This window comes from Pteropus alecto, unplaced genomic scaffold, assembly GCF_000325575.1.
Source record: "Pteropus alecto unplaced genomic scaffold, ASM32557v1 scaffold92, whole genome shotgun sequence".
Classification (NCBI taxonomy): domain Eukaryota; kingdom Metazoa; phylum Chordata; class Mammalia; order Chiroptera; family Pteropodidae; genus Pteropus; species Pteropus alecto.
The window spans coordinates 3,221,228-3,231,835 of NW_006432447.1; the positions used below are offsets into that span (position 1 = coordinate 3,221,228).

At 41.8% G+C, this 10,608-nt stretch overlaps 1 protein-coding gene and 1 pseudogene across 1 annotated transcript; one reads left to right on the top strand and one right to left on the bottom strand.

Annotated features, from left to right (window-relative positions):
* The first annotated feature begins 3,889 nt into the window (after positions 1 to 3,889).
* Positions 3,890 to 4,711, top strand: LOC102878541 (proline-rich protein 23A). Its single transcript, XM_006907195.1, has one exon. The coding sequence runs from the start codon at positions 3,890 to 3,892 to the stop codon at positions 4,709 to 4,711; it is 822 nt and encodes a 273-aa protein (XP_006907257.1).
* Positions 4,712 to 5,640: 929 nt separating this feature from the next.
* LOC112475974 lies at positions 5,641 to 5,759 on the bottom strand (annotated as a pseudogene).
* Between the last annotated feature and the right edge of the window lie 4,849 nt (positions 5,760 to 10,608).

The following is a 10,608-nucleotide window of genomic DNA, read 5'->3' on the forward strand; positions in this document are numbered from 1 at the left end:
TGCAAATTAAAACCACAATGACATACCACAACATACCCGCTAGAATGGCTATAATCAAAAAAGACAATACCAAGTGTTAGTGAGAATGTGAAGAGATCAGAACCCTCAGCATTGCTGGTGGGAATGTAAAATGGTACAGCCATTTTTGGAAAACCATTTTGTGGGTTTCTTAAAAGTGAAACAGAAACTTGCCATTTGACCCAACAATTCCTCTCCTTGGAATCTATCCAAGAGACATGAAAGTATATGTCCACACAATGACATGTATATGAATGTTCATAGTGGCATTATTTACAATAGCAAAAAATTATAAATAATCCAAATATCTAACAACTGGTGAATGGATAAACAAAATATGATATATCTGTACAATAGATACTATTCATCAAGAAAAAATAATAAAACTGATACAACATGCTATAACACAATACAACATGGACAACAACTGCAACAACAGGAATAAACCCCAAAATAGTACACTAACTAAAAGAAGCCAGATGCAAAAGATGACATACTCTATTATTTATTTATATAAAATATCTAGTAAAAAGACCAATTTATAGAGACAGAGGCAATCAGCAATTATCTTGGTCTAGAAGTTGGAGCAGGGATTACATGTAAACAGGCATGAAGGAACTTTTTGAGGTGATAAAAATGTTCTAAAACTGGATTGTGATGATGGTTTCCTAACTCCATAAATTTACTAATAATAATTAAGTTGAAAAAATAAAAATTAACATCGCCTGTAAAGGACAAATGAATATGATGTGCCTCCAGAGAAAGAGTATTTATTAGTATTCAAGCATAACTTTAATCTTACCAGAAAATACCAATGAATCCTCAATTGAAGAACTATGAAATAACTACCTATAATTTGAAAATCAATAAAAGGCTATTCCAGATAAAAGGTAACTAAGGAGAAATAACACCTGAAAGCAATACATAATCCTGATCTGCATCTTGCAGGCAAAAAAAGGGGGGGGGAGGGTAATATAGAGATAGATATTATTAAGGACATTATTCACAAAATTGATGAAATTGGGAAATGGACTGTCGATTAAGGTGTGGTATCAATGGTAAATTTTTCTAAATTTAATAACCACGAAAATATGTACTTGTTAGGAAATACACATTGAAATATTAAGGGTTAAAGAGGCCTAATATATACAACTTGCTCTCAAATGATTCGAGAAATATATTTGGACCTGATAATCCACCCTGACAATGTTTGGGTGTCTTGGAGGAAAGTAAAATCAGGCAGGGTGAAAGATTTCTGATTCTGATCCAGTGCCCAGTAAGAATTCCTGAACCATGTAGATATTATACTATAAAAACACCTAGAAGAGTACTTTGTAACTCTTTTCAGACCCATTTTTAGGGTGATGATCACGGTAATGATATTTTTACCATTCACTGAACACCTGCTACATGACATGCATGCCTCAAAACACTGGAAAGAGATTATAAACATAATAAACAGTAGCTACTATTTACTAAGCACTTAATATGTTCCAAGAACATTTTGCATCCATTACCTCACACTTGTCCTGCACAATAAATGGCATTTTCCTCATTTTATATGTAAACAAACTGAGGCTTAGACAAGGTAAAATGACTTGCCCATGATCACTCAATTAAAAAGTTGGCTGACCAGAAAAGAAAATCTGGTGCATCTACTCCAGGACCCCTGCTTGCTGCTTCTGTCTCGGGTGCGACCACATTCCCTTGGAAGGGGAGCTCAAGTAAAGATTCACCGGGCCCAGGGCAATGAGCTCACAGGTAAAACTGCTAAGGTCAGGCAAGCAGCTGACATGAGATAACACCAGCCAAGGACAGGCACCACTGCCGTTCAGAGCCCCACTACTGACAAGGCCAAGAGCCTGGTCCTTCTCCTTGAGTCCTGGCCAGCTTTGGGCTCGTCTATCTGTCCCTTATCCCATGGTACAACCACCCTCACTCTCCTGAGTGGAGTCTCCATTATTTCTCGAACGTGGAATGTTCAGAGTCGCAATGAATTCTCCAAGTTCAAAGCAATTTTTCTTGCAAGCTCCTCCCACCATTACCGCCCACTGCTGAGACATCAGGAACACAGCGGGTCCTCACACTACCTGGGAGGCCGGGCGCAGATTCACCTTCACCCAGCGGGAACCACAGGTTCCTGAGCAGGTCCTCAGCAACACTGCCGCAGAACATAGTGGGGTTTGCCCAGCCAGTGCCCCGCCCCAGGTCGCGCCACCTCTGGGGAATTCCCCGCTTTGCAGCCAGGAACATCAGAAAATCCAGCCGTAAAAGTGGATGAGGGCAGGTTGTGCAGGGGAAAACCTCGAACACAGCCAAAGAAATCTGAATTCCCTTCATGATTGTGTCACCAACAAGCAGGGCCCTGACCGAAAGCATAAACTACTCCTGTACCTGAAGCCTTCAATTGCTAAATGAAAACAAGTTCAGTGATCTTAAATTTTAGCATAAAACAATTTTTTGGAGGTACTAAGCCCCACGCTCCAGGAATTCTGATTCATTGGTTCTAGGATGGGGCAAAAACTCTGTATTTTCCCCAAAATTCCCAGGGAATGCCAATGCCGTCAAGTCACAGACCACAAGCTTAAATGTTCAAGAGAGGCCTGATATAAATATAATTCCAAACAAGGACTACTATGCAGCCCTAAAAATGTGAATGTATAGTATGCTATTGTGTAAAAAGGGACAAAGTGAGCAATCGCGTGATTTAGGGACGCAGGTAGAAGGAAATGTTTCATTGTTATCTGTAACTATATGGAAGTACTACATAGTCCAAAATCAGTGTTGGGTGTTTTCTCCTATTAACACTAGATAACGAGTTGAGCCGCACCTTCCCTTCTGCAGCCACCATACGCCATGCAGCTGCACCTTTAAACTGACACTCAGAAGAAAAGCCCTGATCCTGAACCATCTTAAGTGGAGCCTGACATGTCAGACCCAGCTCTGCTGGTTCTGAGCTCCCGGACAAACTAGTTAATCTTTCAGCATGATATTTTCATCATTTGTAGATTGGGCTTAAAACAGATACGCTTCGTAGTGTAAGTCAAATTAGATAAAGCAAACTCTTCAGTTGATGGTAGTATATTAATTACTATAGTATTAAACTGATATATACAGTATACTCATAAGTCGATCATGCAGGGGCTGCTTTAACACACTCAATTCTAATATTTCCCTTTCGACATGGCTGGAAAGATCTGACAGTAATTTACATTTTAGGCAAAGGAATAATGCTGTCATCCAAAAATTTACCCCATTATTAGACCAAAGAGCGAGGTCACTTCTGGGGCAGGGCATCGGGTTTACTATTCGGCTTTACTGTGACAGCATTCTAATCGTGGGACATAAAACTTACTCCATTTTCCGATTAAGGTCTTCAGCATCTGAGGTCAATTCTAGGAAAGCCGAGAACTTAACACTGGAAGCCAAGCCCTAGAGCGTCACGGCTGTTCTGCCCCCTATAGGCCCATAAAAGTATTTCCTTTCGGTGACCTACCAACCACAACCAAGGCTATTGGGCAACACAGATACCGCGATCTCTACGTGGCCGAGCCTCCCAGAGGGCGGAGTTTAGCGTGATGTGTGACTTCGGTTCCGCTGGCGTCACTTACAACATCATTGGCTATCCGGTTTGCAGCCTGGTCAGCGTGAGGAGCTGAAGATTCGAAGATTAGGCTCAGGTCACCTAGAAACTGGACTGAGAAACTCGCAGGAGGCACCCCGCGCCCCAGCTCCAAAGACTCGCCCCACGTGGAGCGGTCCTGCGCCGTACCCTCCCTGGGCCCGACTCACCTGTCATCAAGACCTGTCAATGCGTGACACTTGCCCTCCTCCAGGCTCCGGCAGTGCTTCCCTCAGCGCCATTGAGGTGATGGGCAGGCAGCTCCGCAGCCCCAGCGCCTACCCTGCGCCCTGGTGGAGACCTCAGCCAGGAGAACCCGACCCCGCCAAGCGGCGCCGAACTGAAGAGCCCTCGGGCCCCGAGTCCAGGACGGCGTCCACCCTGCAAGACCCCGCAGGGCCGCCGGCCTCAGGGGCGCTCACTTCCGTGGTGGTCCTGGCCGCGGGCTGTGCCCTGCAGCTACCCCTGGACGACGTCGATCTGGTGCTGGAGCCCGAACCAACGTCGGTCCTGCAAGTTTCTCTCGGAGAGCACACCCTCCTGCTGGTCCCTGAGGCCCTCCTGGGTTCGAGAGACGAAGGCTCAGGAGGGCAGGACCACTCGCCTCTGGGTCTGGAACCCGGCGCTCTCCCAGGTGCTCCCGGGGAAGACGTCGCCGTCCAACAGGGATTCTTCTGCGCATGTGTCCCAGAGATCGCCGCCCAAGAAGAGGCCTATGAGGAGGACGTGGACCCCGAGTTGTCGCCGCCTTGGATGGACCCTGCAGCCAGCTTAGCCACCGGGTTTTGCTCCTCAGCTACTAGGGTAAACAGCCCCGACTCGCCCAATTCCGACTTGCACAGCCCCAACTCGCACAGCCCCATCCCAGAGCCCACGCCTCGGGCCCCCACCCCTAGTCCAGAGAGACGTTCTCCTGGTCCCTATTTCGACCTGGACTTCCACCTTCTGGAGCCCTTCCCGACCTCACCACTCCAACCTCTACCTCCGTCTCCGAGTCCGGGTCCCCACGCGCGCCCACAGCGCCCTCCCGGTCCTGCGCGCAAGGCCCGGAGACGCCTGTTCCAGGAATGAACCGCCCCACATTCCCTCAGCATCTGGCTGAGGACCATGAGAGGATATTCTAATAGTGGCTGTGTGTACATTGCACAACCTACAAAAATCACTAAGGGTGGATAACGGACAGATGCTCTTTTGATGCAGGCTGCTTTGCAAAATTTTGGATCCATAGTGGACTAAAAACATCTGGAAGGAAGATCAGAAAGCAGCAAAACAATGCTTGAAATACAGTGTACTTGACTTTGGGTGGTGAGCACACAATGCAATATACAGAAGATTATAGAACTGTATAATTAAAACTTATATAATCTTATTAACCAATGTCACCGCAAGAAATTTAATTTTTTTTAAAAAGACATTAAAAAATATAGTGTACTTTCAGACATCCAGATTGCTACTTAGGTTGTTTTCTCTTTAGAAGTCACCTTCAAGCAGCTCTATTCCCCCTAGTTTTGCTTCAAACCTCAGTTGTAGCATTCTTCTGTAAAAATCCATCCTTTCCCCAGCACCCTACCATTTACCCCTTTTCTCCCAAATTAATTACTAAATTTCTTTTGTTTAATGGGTTTGGCCCTAGTGTCCATCCTAGTTTGTGACAACTTTCTCACCATTCTGAACGTTTATTATGACTCCAGCCCCTTTTGGGGGATCTAGCAAATAGCTGTATGTGGACAAATGTTTGTTGGGTACAAAAGAAACAATGGGGAACAATGATCATGCTCCCCCCTCTTTTTTAATTACTAGGTTATCAAATGGTTTAGCTATATTGCTGGGTTTGTGGGGGTTTTTCCCCAAACTTTTTTCCATTCTTTTCTTGTGTGTATGTGTGTGTGCGTGTGTGTGCGTGTGTGCGTGTGTGTGTGTTTTAGGTGAGGCAACCCTTGGTTGACCTCACAGAGTGCAAGGACTTTGTTGGCTTACAATTCCTTATTTTTTATTTTTTATGCCTACAGCACCTGGTCTTCCGAAGTGGTCTCCCATCCAAGTATTAACCAGGCCCGACCCTGCTTAGCTTCCAATATCAGTCGGGATTGGGCTTGGTCAGGGTAGCATGGCCATAAACTTTTCTTATATATTTTTAATATAATTTTTTTGTCCTGGAAAAGTTTATAATTCTAAAGATTCTGTGTTTCTGTAGTTCTAAGGTCCCAATGTATTTTGTACATTGTTCCTGGCATATGGAAATAATTTATTCCTGTGTCGATCTGGTATCCAGCAGAACTATTTAATTTCTTTAATGGCTTGTCTGTAGATTCTCTTGCTTGACTGATAAAGACAATAATATCTCCAAATAATGAGAAATTGTCTCCTTTTTTGACAAGCTTCTTACATCTTATTTTTCTAGTCTTTCTTATTAGATATAACTTCAAGTCCAAGGTGAATAGTAACAGGGGCATCCCTGTCTCATGGCTTGTGTTAATGCAGATGCTTCTGAATTTTACCGTAAGTTATAATCTTTTCTGTACATGGTTGGTAGGTAACCCTTATCCTATTGAAGATGTTTTCAGACTTTCTGATCATTAAAAATTTGGGATTTTTGCTTTGTTTCTTTTTTGACTTTGCTCAGATTATTCTACATGTTGGCAGTTTATTGTTTGTATACTTTAAGAGGCTATATGGAATCTTTGGGTTTTGGGGGTACATACAGAAACCTAGCAGCAGAGCAAATGAGACCAAGCGTGGGGCTTCAGGAATTTAAAAAATTGGATGCCCTTCTGGCAACTTGAGAAGAGAAGGTAGAAGGGGAAAGGAAGTAACTGCAGGGTCACCTTAAGGATTTTAAATGTTAAATTTTAACACAAATTTTTCTGTATTCATAGATGATTCTTTGTATTTTCTTTTTTGATCTATTCATGTAGTGATCTGCACTGATAGACCTTATAACGTTGAAGTACCTTTGTATTTCTGCCATTCCACATTATTTTATACAATTCTAATACCACACTGGGTTCTTTCGTGTTTTGTTTTTTGTTTGTTTATGGTCATATACATACCATTCCTAATTTTAAAATGTCTTTATTTTGCCGTTTGCTCCATATTTTATAATGAAATAAAATATTAATGATAAAACTAATATCAAGATGCTAGCTTTTTTTGTTGAACATCTATAATTATTATTACGACTTACTAACATGCTTTGCCAGTATCTTTGCTCATCTTCTGTTCTTGCATTCCACTCCTTCATTCTGTCGTCATTTTTCTTCTTATCATTTTATTCTTATATTCTTTCAGATTCTTTCACTGTGGCCTGTTTGTAAATCTTAGTTTTATATACCTTCAAACTAGTACTATTTTCTAGCTGGATTTAGAATTCTAAAATGATGCCTGTACTCTCTCACTACTTTAACGATATTACTCTATTATTTTCCCTATCATTTATTGTCACAGATGAGAAGTCTTCTGTCATTTGTATTGCCATTTCTTTGTAGGGGATTAGGCTGTCTACTTTAGTATTTTTCTTGACTTTGATGTTCTACAGTTTCAACCTGATGTGTTTAGTGGTAGTAATTTTGCCTGCTGCAACTCAGTAAGCTTTCTAAATCTGGAAAATTAACTCTTTTCTTAAAATCACAAAAAAGAACAAATCAATATTCCTTAGACTATCAAACCCCTCTTCAATCTCTGGAACTTCTAATAGAGAAATGGTGGAGCTGCTCGATATCCCTACCCCTGTATCTCTTAATATCTAGATTATGTTTTTATATTCTTTATAATAATCCCCTTCCTCTCTTCTAATTCACTGATTCTATGATTCTATCATTTTCTATTTTCAAAATTCTGTTTATGTTCTTTATAAGACAGTGTTCTTTGCAAACACTGCATTTTTCCTTTTCAAAACTTCTAATTCCTTGGTTTCTTTATATCTATCTGCTCTTATTTCACAACTTTTGGTCAATGCCATATAAACTTCTTGTTTCATGGATGTTATCTCTTCCTTTATCTCTAGAAGAATTTAAAACATTTTAAGTTCTGTATCAATTCGCTCAAAAATTACATTTCCTCAGGCATAAAATCTCCAATTATTTGGCAACATTTAATGAGACTAATTTTCTCCTGGGCAAAGCAATTTTGTTGTGTGGACATAGTTTGAATGGGAATTCATTTTCTGCGCCACATTTGAATTTTGCATTTGCTCCTTTTTTTTCCCAGCTTTATTGAAATATAATAATTAGTTGATCATATGAATTTGCTTCTTCCTGTTTCCCTAAGATCTAGAAGTCAGAGCCACCCATATGGAGCTCATATAATTTGCCTCTCAAAAATCACAGTTCTCATCCTCAAGCAATCACACATGGCCCAGTTTCCAATTACAGTGCTGTAGAGATGCTGGGGTGGAATGTCCATATCTCCACTCTATCAGGACTGCTGAGAGTATTAGCAGCTAACTCAGCTGAATTTCTCTCTAGAAATTACCCTCAACCTCCATGGGTATTCCACTTCAATGACTATTTGATTAAGGGATATACAGGCCCAGCCACTTAATTCAAGACAACGACTAAAGGACCTTCCCAATTCTAAAGCTCTCAATGGGTTGGCTGAAGCCTTTGTTACAACTGCATCCCAGTTCAACTTCTCCATCTGCCCAGTCATATTTTCTTTGTTCCCCCAAATTCCTGCATGCAAATCTCCATCTCAAAGCCTGTCCAAACTGATTTAAGACAGCTTGTGCCCAGAGGCATAATAGGAAGCAGCCACTGAAATGGATTGTAGAACTGAATCAAGGAGCATGAATAGCCTACGGCATGCTACAGCAAAGCAAATAAATCTTAATCAGTGGTGAACGTACTGAGATACTGGTAAAAAGGAATACACCGGCACTGGGAATATCCCAGGCATTTGAGAAATTTGGGGACAGAATAATAATAAGAACTAATATTAACAAGTAGTGTGGGTCTCAATGGTTGTTGCTGGGACAGTCAGTGCATTTGAGAAAAGGAATGAAAGGCTAAGAGTGATTAATTACTAATAAAACCTAAATATAAGATCAAGACAGTCTCCTTGGCAGCATACAAATAGCCTTTTGTCTCCTGGAGCTATAGAGAGAAAATAACTGAGGATCTGGCCCAGGATTTACTGTAGAGATAGTGGAGAACCATAAAAGGTTGAATTTTCAAACTAAACAAGTCTATAATGGGGAAATCATTGGGCTCTGAGACATTGGATGGACATAACCAGGTAGATATGTGAATATCTTAAATCACCAGATCCCTCTCAATACTCGTAGCCCACAGAAGTGGCCCACTCCTCTCTGTAAAAAGTTGGCGCTTCTTTCTTGCTTTCAGGAGATGCCTAGCAAGACAACATGCACCAATCTCAAGATCTACCCTCATCTCCTCTCCTTACTACTGGGCCACTAAGTAAAGCTAAGTACAATATAAGCCAGCCAGGGAAATGCTACATAAGGAAGGGAACTACATATACCCTAGAAGAGCTGCAGAACTCACTCAGCGTATACCAGCAGAAGTCAACTATACGATGGAGGGTGTTGGATGTCACCCGGGAGAAAGGAGAGTTTATTAATTTAGAAGCACTCTCTCGCAACACAAGATTGAACACCCTGGCAAGGGGCCCTGTAAGAGAGAACTCACATTCATACAGGTGACTCTTGAGAACTTGGAGAAAAAGATGTCCCACACACGGTTAAGTAGAAATGCCCTAACTTCCAAGGCAAACAGTAGAATAGAGGATTAAAAGGTTCAGAGCAGTGGGTATGATACAATGGATATACTAACTAAGGCTGCATAATATATCAGCTACTATGAAATGTGGGAGTGCCTAGAGGAACATTGTATAACAAAGCAATAAAGAATGCACTGGCGAGGCACAACTATCATTGAAAAGCTCAGTAGGCCAGAATTGGCCAGTGGTGGCAAGAGATGCCATTAGAGAGCTAGACTCCTTGGTAGCCATGGGATAATGGGATCTGAGAGTGAATATACAAAACAATGGCCAGACCACAAATGACAATAGAATTCTGACCCACAACCTTCACAGCAACCAGCCCAGAAAGAAAACCATAACTTCTACAGTACCTGGCCCCATATGGTCAGGACTTGGTCAATAACTGTCAGCTTCCCTAATTTTCACCCCGATTTCCGACTCAGGACCAACTAGAGAAAGCCAAATATGCTATGCCAAAGACATAAATTACATGAATCAAACCAATTACATAGGATGCTCTGCTTCTAGTTAGCCTGCCTCCAGCTTCACCCTGCCAACAACCTCCAGTCAAACACACCTGAAGCCCTCCCTTTCTCCACTATAAAGCTTTCCCACTCCTTTGCCTACCTATTAAGTCTCTATATGTAGAATGCAAGTGATGGGGTTGACACCCTTGCTATAGTAAGCTCTGAATAAATACCCTCTGATTGTTCTCATTTAAATGGCCTTTGTTTATTTTCAGTTTTCCTGGAGGTTCCAGTGAGATATAGTCTGCATTGTCCATTGCCATGGACCTCAGCCTTCAACCAGGTGTGGTATCCATGAAGGCACCTTATGCCTTACTACTCTTATGGAGTCTGTACCAATGTGGTAAGTCAACACCAGGTCTGAACTCTCTCATTGTATTGAGTTCCTTGGCTATTTATTCTCAATTTGGTACCAGGTTTTGTTACTGGTTCAATTTATTTGACATCCTTGGTAGAATCAAGCTATTGTTTTTTCTCATCCCCTTTTGCTCTCTTTTGTGTTTCCATATTGCATTTTGCTGACTGAAAATGTAATTTGTCACAAGAATGAGAACCACAAGGTCCAACACAGCAATAGCCTATCGTTCAAGCCAACTTCACAGCCTGCCTCCAGTTCTCACCAGACTGGCATCCTTTGGAGAAACTTTGCTGTAGGACATCAATAAAGCCAGAAGAGGTTCTCCTGTTCTGATTTCTTTTTTGTCTTGAAAGTTTGGCTTTGAT

Bases quoted from the DNA above. Each gene is read 5' to 3' on its own strand.
- LOC102878541 (XM_006907195.1), top strand. From the start codon at position 3,890: ATGGGCAGGCAGCTCCGCAGCCCCAGCGCCTACCCTGCGCCCTGGTGG.